At 41.8% G+C, this 13,650-nt stretch overlaps 1 protein-coding gene across 1 annotated transcript in view; it reads right to left on the reverse strand.

Moving 5' to 3' along the window:
• CPNE4 (copine 4) overlaps nt 1-13,650 on the reverse strand; it is a 687,587-nt gene that overhangs the window by 193,635 nt on the left and 480,302 nt on the right. The window contains exon 4 of the mRNA XM_086350140.1: nt 836-907. Coding sequence (XP_086206266.1) covers nt 836-907 — 72 coding nt within the window. The remainder of the gene's footprint in view (nt 1-835; nt 908-13,650) is intronic.

Below are 13,650 nucleotides of genomic sequence, written 5' to 3' on the forward strand. Positions count from 1 at the left end.
AACTTAGGTTTTCCTCCTAAGGCAATTTGCCTTGCAAGCAACTCAAATTCTTCTGGCACTTTTTAAACCTATTATTTTTTGCCCACACAACTAAATGGTTAGACTACTTTATCTTTCACAAGATCTTCAATACAAGATGCCAAAGTTTTAAATCCTGGAGTTCTTCTTGAGCATTGCATGTTTATTTAGAAATACTTCCAGTTTTGCCCAAGAGAACATTCTGTAATGACAGACATGTTCTGTAATCTGCACTGTCCAGTATATGGATCTACTGAGCACTTGATATGTGTGGCTAGTGTAAGGAATGACTATTTGCTTTTATTTAATTTTAAATAATTTTAAGTTGAAAAATCACATGGCTACCAAATAGAACAGCGCAGCTCCAAACTATCATATTAAAAAGAAGAGTTAAATGCTAGGCTCTCTGATCATTAGGCAACAGACCAAACCTTGGACTAAATGCTATTAGATGTTTTTTCTCAAGAAACTGAGAAGCTGGGATAGGTAGCTTTGATAATTTGAAAATGCCAGACAATTCCATATTCTTACTATGATCAATAACTTCTTTCTTTGTTCCCTGCTAAAACCTATACTTAATTATAGAAGTGCTTAGTTGAAGTGAATGGCCTCACTTTCAAATCCTTTTTCCTACAATGAAAAGGTTAAAATTGTGTTATCAGGAAGGAGAAAGATTGGAAAAAAAAAAAAAAAAAAAAAGAGGCAACCGGTATAGCTGAGCAGTTATGGGATCAACCCCTAACATCCAGAGGGTCAGCTTCCCATGAGGCTGGGTTGGACCAGCAGGCTCCATCTGGGCACCTGAGGGAGGGCTCACCGTGATGGAAGATTTCCCTGCTGTGTTCCCGTGCTTCAACAAGGATTTGGACAGCTTTCTCTGGGAAACAATCTGTATGAAGGAAACACAAGGTGGAGATACTTGTCATATATTTGCAGGTATGCACTTCAGTATTTTTCTTATATAATTCTACATTTACACTTCTCCTTTAAATTATGACATCAATGTCCACTTATTTTCCAAGGTTCTTCTACAAACCTCTGCTAAATACAGGTCATTCTCTCCTTTCCTCTTACAGCCTGAGCTGTGTGAGTGAAGGATTACAGATAATTTAGTCACTTAGGAGGTGGCTTAATCATTGCTGAGACATTTATATTAAAATTAGACAAAACATGTTGGATATGTAAATTAAAATAAAGATGATGTTTCAGAATGATCTCAAATTAGCACTAAAACCTCTGTGCAGAGTGGGGGATGGGGTGAAGGGAGGAAAGAAACTCAAGGTCTAAATATATACCTCCTGTATCTATAACCTCTAGAGTTCTATTTTTAATATATTCATTATGAAGCTATAAAGTAAGTCATCAGGAGACTGATGTTCAAACAAGCCAAAAGGAGTAATTGGGGTCCTCTCCACAATTCGGTGTCAACTAAAATCATCAGTCCACTGGGAATTATTCTCATTAGAACCCACCCCATCCCCGTCTCATTTTCTTTTCTGGAAGGGAAAGATGGCAAGGCATTGAGGCTCAGATGTACCCAATGATTTCTAAAGGAGACAAAGCTTAAAAGACTTGAGCGAAAGCCATGCTCTCAGGAGGGAGAACAAAGTCCCCAGTTGTTGCGGCACATTCTATCTGCAATGGCCCCAGTGATCCTTGCTTCCTGGTGTTCTTGCCTTTGTGTAATTCCCTCTCCTGAGTGTTGGGTGGATCCAGTGATTTGCTTCTAATGAACAGAATACCGCAAAAGTGATGGGATTTCACTTCGAAGATTAGGTTCTGAAATCACCCTGACTTCTTTCTTGCTCACCATCTCTCTTTCTCTGTCTTTGCTCTTCGGAATGCAGGCTGCTAGGTTGTGAACAGCCCTCTAAGAGCAGCCCACATGACCAGGAATTGATGTCCCCACTCAACAGCCAGTGAGAACCAGAAACTGATCTGCAGCCACGGTAAGCACAGAATAGGTCCTCCCCGCAGGTGAGCTTTGAGATAACTGTGCCTTGACAATAGCCTGTGAGTGACACTGGTCCAGAGGACCATTGCTGCAACTCCTGACACACAAAAACTGTGAGATAATAATTTTTTTTTTTTAAGATTTCAAGTTTTGGGATAATCTTTGATGCAGTAATCAGTAGAAGTACACATAATAGGGAAGGAGATCACTGTGAAAAGTAGGGGCATAACCTTATTCTCTGAAATCCTTATTTTGTCTCTGTGTTAGAGCAATATCAGGAGTGTGCTAATATCTAATGCAAAAAAGCTCAGAGAACTTCCCTAGGCCAAGCAGATTGAACTATCCTAATGTTCAGTTTGCTATCCTCTGAAGAGGAAGGCGTGTTTCCATAAAAAATCACTAGTGATGATGATGATGATGACATCAAGGAAAACAATGGGAGCTCCCATGTAAGAACACAGATTATGTGGCAAGTGCCTTGTTCATTCCAAAAATAATTATTTAGCCCCTCTTGTATGACAAACTTGGTGCTATGCCCTAAGAATAGAGTGGTGAGCAAAGTCAGATACAATCTCTGACTTCACGGAGCTTACATTTTCAGTAGATGAGATAGCAATAAATCAGGGCTTCCCAGGTGGTGCTAGTGGTAAATAACCTGGCAATGCAGGAGGCATAAGAGATGGGGGTTTGATCCCTGGGTCAGGAAGGTCCCCTGGAAGAGGCAACAGTAGCCCTCTCTAGTGTTCTTGCCTATAGAATTTCATGGACAGAGGAACCTGGCGGACTACTGAGCAAGGGGTCACAGAGTCGGGCATGACTGAAGCGACTTAGCACAAGCACAAGTAACACACAAATGGTCAAACAAATGTAACTTGTCACAAAAGGAGAGATGTACTGGCCATGGTGGGGATGATGAATGGGATAATTGAGGGTGAACCATTTATAAATCTCTGGCAACAGGCCTGGTAAGAGGTAACAGTGACTTTTGAGATGGAGAGAAAAGACTGGATTTATGAGATAAATGTAAAATAGTCAAAATTTGGAAATGGATTGAATATGGAGAGAGTGGGAGGCATCCTAAAGGCATCATTGAATCAGACAGAAATGCCCTTCATTGAGTTGAGTCAATGAAGAGGATATTAAATTGGAAGGCAAAGAACAAAATTTGAGGCAGAAAATACACTGGAGTAGGTTGATGAAGAGAAAAGAGGAAGGAAATGGATAAGAAGGTAATTCTTTCAATAAGTTTTGCTATAAAGTGGGGAAGAGAGAAAAGACCCTGTGGGCAAGGAGAAATTCAGTAAGATTTCTGTCTTAGTGGTCACTATGTTGCTAACTTTACAGCCCTACAAATTTGGTAGTATTAGTTTCTTTTGATAGAGGAGCAAAGCTGTACACAGAATTTAAGTAACTCTCCTATGGTTATAGAGATAAGAGGGGATATACCTGGGATTTGAACCTGGGTCTGATTCCAGAAACTGACCTCCAGTTACATTATAACTGGTAAGGAAACTCCTAAAAGAGATTCAGAAAATGTCCACAATGGGGTTTGTACTACATGTGTTTGCTTTTAAGCCCTAGATCTCATGTTAGTGCCTAAGTCTCAGTGAGTAAGCATGGAGAAGATGGTAAAGAAATAATTAAGTTAAACCTTAAGAATGAAGTAATCTAAAGACACTGGCTTTGGTTAAGCTCACTGTGGCATAATGACTAAGAACATAGGTCTTCCGTTGTAAATATGTAAGATATTTTCTTTATCCACTCATCTGTTGGTGGATATATATGTGTATATATAATATATATATTAAATAAATATATATATATATATAATGGAATATTACTCAGCCATAAAAAGGAATGAAATTGGGTCAATTTAGTGATATAGATGGACCTAGAATCTGTCATATGGAGTGAAGTTAAGTAAATAAGAGTAAAAACAAATATTAACACGTATATATAGAACCTAGAATAATGATTCAGATGAAACTATTCACAGCTTAGGAGTAGAGACACAGATGTAGAGATTGGACATGTGGACACAGGGTGGGAAGGAGAGAGTGGGATGAACTGAGAGAGTAGCACTCACACATATACACTATCGTGTGCAAAATAGATAGCTAAGTGGGAAGCTGCTGTATAATACAGAGAGCTCAGCTCAGTGTTCTGTGATGACCTAGAGGGGTGGGATGTGGGGATAGGGTGGGAAGGAGGCTCAAGAGGGAAGGAATATATGTGTACATATAGCTGATTCACTTTGTTATACAGCACAAACTAATACAACACTGTAAAACAATTATATTCCAATAAAATAACATAGGTTTTTTATGTATAGCTATCAATAAAATGACATGAAAAATTCAGATAATAAAGGATTGGCTTTCCTTCCCATAGTTAATTTTGAACCCAAACTCCTCACCTTTCCCACCCTATCATTAAAAATGTTTCAGTGTTTTTAGTCTTATTGGCAAAATCATTATCCCCCTTACCCCATTCCCAGATTATCACTCATTGTAGAAAAGCTACCATTTCCTAGAGTAATGTAGACATTATTTTTTTTTTAACTTGAAATAAACCAAAGCACAGAACACAAACAGTAAAATGACATTAGGAAGACTTTCTCTCCAAGGGTGTTTAAGTAGAGGGGTAGAGGGGAAGACACATGAATAGATGACAAAACAAGAGTTATTGATAAGCAGCAGTCAGGTCAATGTCTGTCTAAAGAAAGGCAATATTATGCCCCATTCCCAAATAAATCTGGTCTCAGGAATACTTTGGTCAGGAATTCCCTGTAGTCCAGTGGTTAATAATCCACCTTGCAAAGCAGGGGATGCAGGTTCAATTCCTGGTTGGGGAACTAAGATCTCACATGTCACGAAGCAACTAAGTTCAGATGCTGCAACTACTAAGCCCGTGCACTCCAGAGTCCGTGCACCACAACTGGAGAATCCGTGTGCCTCAACGAAAGAACCCACATGAAGCAACAAAGAACCCATGTGATGCAACTAAGATACGACATGATAAAATGAATTTCAAAAAATATTTTGGTTCAATGTCATTGTGTTCCATCCGCATTTGTTACCCATTCCAATAGCTCCCAATGACCCCAACAATCCTCTCAGCACTGAGATGATCCATGCATTGTGTTACCAGGTGTTGGTAGATTGTCTTTACAGATTGTGTCTTCCAAGATCCACAATCTCTTTCTTCAAGGAAGACCAATTATGATCTTAGGTCTCTCTTCTCACTCCTACTTAGCCAGTAAGTTAGTTCAGTCACTCAGTCGTGTCCGACTCTTTGCGACCCCATGGACTGCAGCACACCAGGCTTCCCTGTCCATCACCAACTCCCACAGTTTACTCAAACTCATGTCCATCAAGTCGCTGATGCTATCCAACCATCTCATTCTCTGTCATCTCCTTCTCCTTCTGCCTTCGGTCTTTTCCAGCATCAGGGTCAATTCCAGTGAGTCACTTCTTCACATCAGGTGGACAACATATTGGAGTTTCAGCTTCAGTATCAGTCCTTCCAATGAATATTCAGGACTGATTTCCTTTAGGTTTGACTGGTTGGATCTGCTTGCAGAGGACTCTCAAGAGTGTTCTCCAAAACCACAGTTCAAAAGCATCAATTCTTTGGCACTCAGCTTTCTTTACAGTCCAACTCTCACATCCATAAATGACTACTGGAAAAACCATAGCTTTGACTAGATGGACCTTTGTTGGCAAAGTAATGTCTCTGCTTTTTAGCATGCTGTCTAGGTTGGTCATAGTTTGTCTTTGAAGGAGCAAGGATCTTTTAATTTCATGGCTGCAGTCACCACCTGCAGTGATTTTGGAGCCCAGGAAAATAAAGTCTGTCACCGCTTCCACTGTTTCCTCATCTATTTGCCATGAAGTGATGGGATTGGATGCCAATGATCTTAGTTTTCTAAATGTTGAGTTTTAAACCAACATTTTCATTCTCCTCTTTCACTTTCATCAAGAGGCTCTTTAGTTCTTCTTCGCTTTCTGCCATAAGGGTGGTGTCATCTGCATATCTGAGATTATTGATATTTCTCCCAGAAATCTTGATTCCATCTTGTGCTTCATCCAGCCCAGCATTTCCCATGATGTACTCTATAGGTTAAATAAGCAGGGTGACATTTTACAGCCTTGATGTACTCATTTCCCAATTTGGAACCAGTCTGTTGTTCCATGTCCAGTTCTAACTGTTACTTCTTGACCTGCATACAGATATCTCAGGAGGTAGACCAGGTGGTCTGGTACTCCCATCTCTTGCAGAATTTCCCACAGTTTGTTGTGATCCACACAGTCAAAGGCTTTGGTGTATTCAATAAAGTAGAAGCAGATGTTTTTCTGGAACTCTTTTGCTTTTTCAATGATCCAACGGATGTTGGCAATTTGATCTCTGGTTCCTCAACATTTTCTCAATCTAGCTTAAACATTTGGAAGTTCACAGTTCACGTACTGTTGAAACCTGACTTGGAGAATTTTGAGCATTACTTTGCTAGCTTGTGAGATAAGTGCAATTGTGTAGTAGTTTGAACATTCTTTGGCATTGCCTTTCTTTGGGACTGGAATGAAAACTGATCTTTCTCAGTCCTGTGGCCACTGCTGAGTTTTCCAAATTTGCTGGCGTATTGAGTGCAGAACTTTTACAGCATCATCTTTTAGGATTTGAAAGAGCTCAACTGGAATTTCATCACCTCCACTAGCTTCATTCGTAGTGATACTTCCTAAGATCCACTAGACTTTGCATTCCAGGATGTCTGGCTCTAGGTGAGTGATCACACCATCGTGGTTATCTGGGTCATGAAGATCTTTTTTGGGTCTGGGTCAGAAGTTCTTCTGTGTATTCTTGCCACCTCTTCTTAATATCTTCTGCTTGTTAGATCCATACCATTTCTGTCCTTTATTGTGCCCATCTTTGCATGAAGTGTTCCCTTAGTGTCTCTAATTTTCTTGAAGAGATGTCTAGTCTTTCCCATTCTGTTGTTTTCCTCTATTTCTTTGCACTGGTCACTCAGGAAGGCTTTCTTATCTCTCCTTGCTATTCGTTGGAACTTACCTTTCAAATGGGTATATCTTTCCTTTTCTCCTTTGCCTTTAGCTCCTCTTCTTTTCTCGTCTATTTGCAAGGCCTCCTCAGATAACCATTTTGCCTTTCTTTTTCTTAGAGATGGTCTTGATCACTGCCTCCCATACACTGCCATGACCCTTGATCCACAGTCCTTCAGGTACTCTGTCTATCAGATCTAATCCCTTGAATCTATTTGTCCTTTCCACTGTATAGTTGTAAGGCATTTGATTTAGGTCATACCTGAATAGTCTAGTGGTTTTCCCTACTTCCTTCAATTTAAGTCTGAATTTGGTAATAAGGAGTTCATGATCTGAGTCACAGTCAGCTCCCAGTCTTGTTTTTGATGACTTTATAGAGCTTCTCCAAATTTGACTTCAATGAATATAATCAATCTGATTTCTGTGTTGACCATCTGGTGATGTCCATGTGCGGAGTCTTCTCTTGTATTGTTGGAAGAGGGTGTTGGCTAGGACCAGTGTGTTCTCTTGGCAAAACTCTGTTAGCCTTTCCCCTGCTTCATTTTGTACTCCAGGGCCAAATTTACTTTTTACTTCTGGTATCTCTTGACTTCCTACTTTTGCATTCCAGTTCCCTATAATGGCTCAGAGGGTAAAGCGTCTTCCTGCAATGCAGGAGACCTAGGTTCAATCCCTGGGTCAGGAAGATCCCCTGGAGAAGGAAATGGCAACCCACTCCAGTATTCTTGCCTGGAAAATCCCATGGACAGAGAAGCCTGGTAAACTGCAGTCCATGGGATTGCAAAGAGTCGGACATGACTGAGCGACTTCACTTTCACTTTCCCTATAATGAAATATATATATATATATATATATATATATATAATTTTTTTTTTTTTTTTTGGTGTTAGTTCTAGAAGGTCTTGTAGGCCTTCACAGACTCATTCAACTTCAGCATCTTCAGCATTACTGGTTGGGGAATAGACTTGGATTATTGTGCTACTGAATGATTTGCCTTGGAAATGAACAGAGATCATCCTGTCATTTTTGAGAGTGCATCCAAGTACTGCATTTCGGACTCTTTTGTTGACTCTAACTATGAAGGCTACTCCATTTCTTTGACGGGATTCTTCCCCATAATAGTAGATATAATGGTCATCTGAGTTAAATTCGCTGATTCCAGTCCATTTTACTTCACTGACTCCTAAAATGTCAATGTTCACTCTTGCAATGTCCTGTTTGACCACTTCCAATTTGCCTTGATTCATGGACCTAACAATCCAGGTTCCTATGGGTATTGCTCTTTACAGCATCAGACTTTATTTCCATCACCAGTCACATACACAGCTGGGTGTTGTTTTTGCTTTGGCTGTGTCTTTTCATTCTTTCTGGAGTTATTTCTCCACTGATCTCCCATAGCATAGGGCACCTGTTGACTTGGGGAGTTCATCTTTCAGTGTCCTAACTTTTGCCTTTTCATGCTGTTCATGGGGTTCTCAAGGCAAGAATATTGAAGTGGTTTGCCATTCCCTTCTCCAGTGGACCATGTCTTGTCAAAACTGTCCACTATGACCCGTCCATTTTGGATAGCCCTACACAGCATGGCTCATAGTTTCATTGAGTTATACAAGGTTTTGACCCATGTGATCAGTTTTGTTAGTTTTCTGTGATTGTGGTTTTCATTCTGTCTGCCCTCTGATGTATAAGGATACAAGGCTTATGGAAGCTTCCTGATGGGAGAGACTGACTGAGGAGGAAACTGGGTCTTGTTCTGATGGGCCGGGCTATGCTCAGTAAATCTTAAATCCAATTTTCTATTGATGGGGTGGGCTGTGTTCCCTCCCCTGTTGTTTGACCTGAGGCCAAACTGTGATGGAGGTACCTCCTTCAAAATATCCCATGCATGCCCTGCCGAACTCAGTGCCCCTGACCCTGCAGCAGGACACCGTCGACCCGTGCCTCTGCTGGAGACTCCTGGACACTCATGGGCAAGTCTGGGTCTGTCTCTTTTGGGGTCACTGCTCCTTTCTCCTGGGTCCTGATGCACACAAAATTCTGTTTGTGCCCTTTAAGAGTCTGTTTCCCCAGTCTTGTGTAAGTTCTGCAGCTCAACTGGTGGGATTAATGGCTATGTCCTCCAAGAGCGCTTATGCCATATCCAGGTCTGCTGCACCTAGAGCCCCTGCCCCTGTGGCAGGCCACTGCTGACCTGTAACTTTGTAGGAGACACTCAAACACAGTTCTGGCTCAGTCTGTTTGGGGTCTCTGGTTCCTGATGCACACAAGCTTGGTGCACACCAGAGACCTCTGAGCGTCTCTGGTGGGTAAGGGGTTTGATTCTAAACATGATTTTGCCCTTCCTATCATCATGCTGGGGCTTCTCCTTTGCCCTTGGACATGGGATACCTTTTTTTGGTGGAATCCAACATTCTCTAGTAGACGGTTGTTCAGCAGCGAGTTGTTGTTTTGGAGTTCTCACAGAAGAAGAGAACTTATTTAGAAATGCTAACATTTCCATTGGTAGGCCCTGAAAAGAATGCTACCATGTACCACCTCCTGCCTTTTATGAATGCTAGGAAGACAAGCAATATCCCAGAAAATATTCCTTATTAAGAAATGGGCCTTTGAGTACATAAGTGGCTAATCAAGCAGGTATTCAAACAAATTTATTTTACAGTTCCAGGCCTCCATCTTAGCTCCAAAAAATGAGTAACAATTAAAGTCTCAAATCTCTCATTGTAATAATGATTGACAATGAGTTGATATTGGCATTGCCATTTTTTTTTAAAATTTAATTTTAGGCATTTGGGCTAGAACAGTAGGATACCCAGCTGGAGCAGTGATCTTTGAATAAAAGCCTATTCATGGCCAATCCCCATCTCACGCAGGCTTTGTGGCAACTGAAGCAACTGCATCAGACTCAAGAAAAACCTTTGGTCTTGTCAGAGGATGAGGGGGTTTGAATGACAAGGACTCACCCTTGTCCCAGCTGACACTGATGCCAATAAATAGGCAGTATTTAGCATTGGGCTGAAGGGGATGCACATGTCAGAAGTCCTCTCATTTGATTCTTCTCACCCTAGAGTGGGGTCGCAGCTGCAATCCTGAGAAAGGTGAAGTATAGGGGGAGCAAACACTCTTATTAGCAAAGTGAGATCAGAGGGACATTACGACCGTTAAGTCTCTGATCTGCATTCACGCGTGAATCTGTGGAGGAGATGCTTCTCTCCTTCTGAAGTGAACAGTATTCTAACAGCAGGTACCCTCATTTTCTAGGCAAGTCCACTGTTTCACTTAGATAAATGGAAAAAATCCAGGTGAATAAAAAACATTTTGGTCAATATTTTAACATGTATATTCAGCTGGATTTGCATACAAAGGCTTTCAAAACAGTCATTTTGGGGACTAGACAGTTGTTTTTCATGAGCTCCTTTTACTGAAAATATCTCCAGATCATTTCTGGAAATTTCTTTAGGAATGTATTGCAAAACAAACATTTATTGAACATCTTTTCTGTGCTAGGTGCTGTTCTGAGACAACAGAGGTGGACAGATGAGAACATATTTACAATACAGGACAATCACACCTGTTAGCCAGAACTGAGAATGCCCAAAGCATGTGTTGGCTTCCCCAGTGGCTTTACTACTCCTAGGTAATAAAGAATCTTCCTGCCAATGCTGGATACATGGGTTCAATCCCTGGATCAGGAAGATCCCCTGGAGAGGGAAATGGCAACCCACTCCAGTATTCTTAACTGGAAAATCCCATGGACAGAGGAGCCTGGCAGGCTACAGTTCATGGGGTTACAAAAGAATCAGGCACAACTTAGTGTTTAAACAATAACAACAGCAAAGCATGTGTCCGAGAACATTCATTCCTTAAAAGGTAAGTAAATATTGTATGAGAAAGTCTTTCTGTAGATAAGTCTGGAAATCATAGGATTAGAAAAAAGCTTGACATCTTAACTGCAGGACATCAACAGAGCTCTAGTTTTGAATTACCCTGAGTACAGCCATGGTAAGAGTATTCTTTATACTTTTTTGGCCCCAGAACCTTTTGTCAAGGAGCATCCCTGGTGCTCCATAAAGTAGTAGTTACTACTCCCATCACTACAGTGTATAAGCATTCACGATGGCTCCTACAGCAACAGAAGGGGACAGGTCCAGGTCCCCTCAGGCTGGACTCTTGCAGGGCTGGCTGGGCTCCCAACAGCTTACATTGGCATCTCTTTGCCTGCAGGTTCCCCTGGAGTCTGTGTCCACTGTCCACCAGCTCAGAAAGCTGTAAGTGGAGAGGATTAACACCCTTGGGAGCAGACAGAAATGCCCCAGCTCCTTTTGCCCAGGCATGGGGGTAACTCTGTGGTGTTTGCTCTTCACAGAAGCTGAGTTTCCCCAGTGGATGGAGCTCCAGTTACTCCCAGTGGTGATTCCTTAGACGTCACAGCCTTTGCTTTATTGACTCCTCCTCCTTTCCTGCCACTTCTCCACTCCCTTTCTAGTGTTTCTTTTACTTTCCAAATAGTCTTTTTTTCAATGCTTGTCTGCTTCTGGGAGACACTATTGACATTCTGCTCTGTATTAGATAATGTGTTGAGTGTTTCACATACATGATCTCATTTACTGTCATTTAATGGCAACTCACTCTGGTACTCTTGCCTGGAGAATCCCGTGGACAGAGGAGCCTGGTAGGCTGCAGTCCATGGGGTCGCTAAGAGTTGGACACGACTGAGCGACTTCACTTTCACTTTTCCCTTTCATGCATTGGAGAAGGAAATGGCAACCCACTCCAGTGTTCTTGCCTGGAGAATCCCAGGGACGGTGGGGCCTGGTGGGCTGCTGTCTCTGGGGTCGCACAGAGTCGGACACAACTGAAGCGACTTAGCAGCAGCAATGAGCAAAATATTAAATCCTGCAATGCAGGAAACCCCAGTTTGATTCCTGGGTTGGGAAGATCCCCTGGAGGAGGACATGGCAACCCACTCCAGTCTTCTTGCCTGGAGAATCCCCATGGACAAAGGAGCCTGGCAGGTTACAGTCTATGGGGTCACAAAGAGTTGGACATGACTGAGCAACTCAGCACAATGAGCAAAACTCTCTCTTGCCCAGAGAAACAGGGATGAGAGAAGCAAGGCTTTGAGAAATTAGTGTGTTTATCTAAGTTCACAGAGCATTATGGACTTAATTGGGTCCCTTCCCCCGGCTTCAAATCTTAAAGCCTTGACCCACAATGTATTTGGAGACAGGGCCTATAATGGAAATAACTGAGGTTAAATGAGGTCATAAGTGTGGGGCCCTAATCCAATAGGACTAGTGTCCTTATAAAAGAGAACGATACAGTAGAAGTCTCTCTTTCTCTGTCTCTTTCTACGTATATGCACAGAGAAAAAGGTTTATGAGAAGACGAGAAGGCAGGAGAGGCCTCACCACAAATTAACCCTGCTGTCACCTTGATCTTGGAATTCCAGCCTCCAGAAATATGATAAATAAATTGCAGTTGTTGAAGTCATTAATGTGTGATATTTTGTTATGGCAGTTCTAATAGACTAATACACAAAGATATAAGATTTGAGGCCAAGATTTACTCCTTCACTGAGTATCCTATTTATTGAGTATCTATCATGTGCTGGATATTGAGAATAACATGATGGCACAAGGCAGGCACACACTGCTCTCTAGAGGTAGCAACACAAAACACGTGTCAAATTCCGACTCTGCAAGGAGAAGCAATGCTGTGCCATGAGAGGAGGCTCACCTGACCCAGAAGGTCAGGTGAGGCACTTCTGAAGAAATCGCTCCTGACCTGAAGGCTCATGGATGACAACTGAGGAGTCAAAGAGGAGACAGAATAGTAGCTACCAAGGCCATGTATGAGTATGAGGAGCAGGATGAATATATCAGGCAGAAAAGAAGACTTTTCCTTTATTTCTAGAGACCAGGTTCCTGGCAGTGTTGTCCTCTGACTGACACCAGGTACTTTAGCAATGTTGGCTGGGGTAGGTTAAAAATGACCCCCTAAAGATATCCATTGGCTTCCCAAGTGGCTCAGTGGTAAAGAATCTGCCTGCCAATGCAGGAGATGTGGATTTGATCCCTGGGTCTGGAATATCTCCTGGAAGAGGAAATGGCAACCTACTCTAGTATTCTTGCCTGGAAAATCCCAAGGAGAGAGGAGCCTGGTGGGCTACAGTCCAGGGTGTCACAAAGAGTCAGACATGACTAAACAAAAAGATATCCATACACTAAATCACTGAAACATGTGTGTATTACCTTATATGGCAAAAAAGTCATTATAGATATAATTAAGAATCTTAAAATGTGGAGATAATCCTGGATTATCTGGGTGGACTCTAAATGTAATCTAAGGAATCAGAAGGAGATATGATAACATACACTTAGAAAGGACGGAAATATGAAGACAGAGCAGAGAAATATTTGAAGATGATGGACAAGGCAAGGAATGGATTCTCCCCTAAAGCCTTCAGAAGGAGCATGGCCCCACTCACACCCTGATTTTGGACTTCTTTCCCCAGAATTGTGAGAGAATAAATTTGTTGTTTCAAGCCACCAAGCTTGTGGTCATTTGTAACAGGGAACTAATACTGACCTAGCCCATGACCGGGTTCAAAGTCCCAGGAAAAGA

This window comes from Bos grunniens, chromosome 1 (genome assembly GCF_055505025.1).
Source record: "Bos grunniens cultivar Pamir isolate PY7600 chromosome 1, Bosgru_T2T1.0, whole genome shotgun sequence".
In the NCBI taxonomy this organism is placed as follows: domain Eukaryota; kingdom Metazoa; phylum Chordata; class Mammalia; order Artiodactyla; family Bovidae; genus Bos; species Bos grunniens.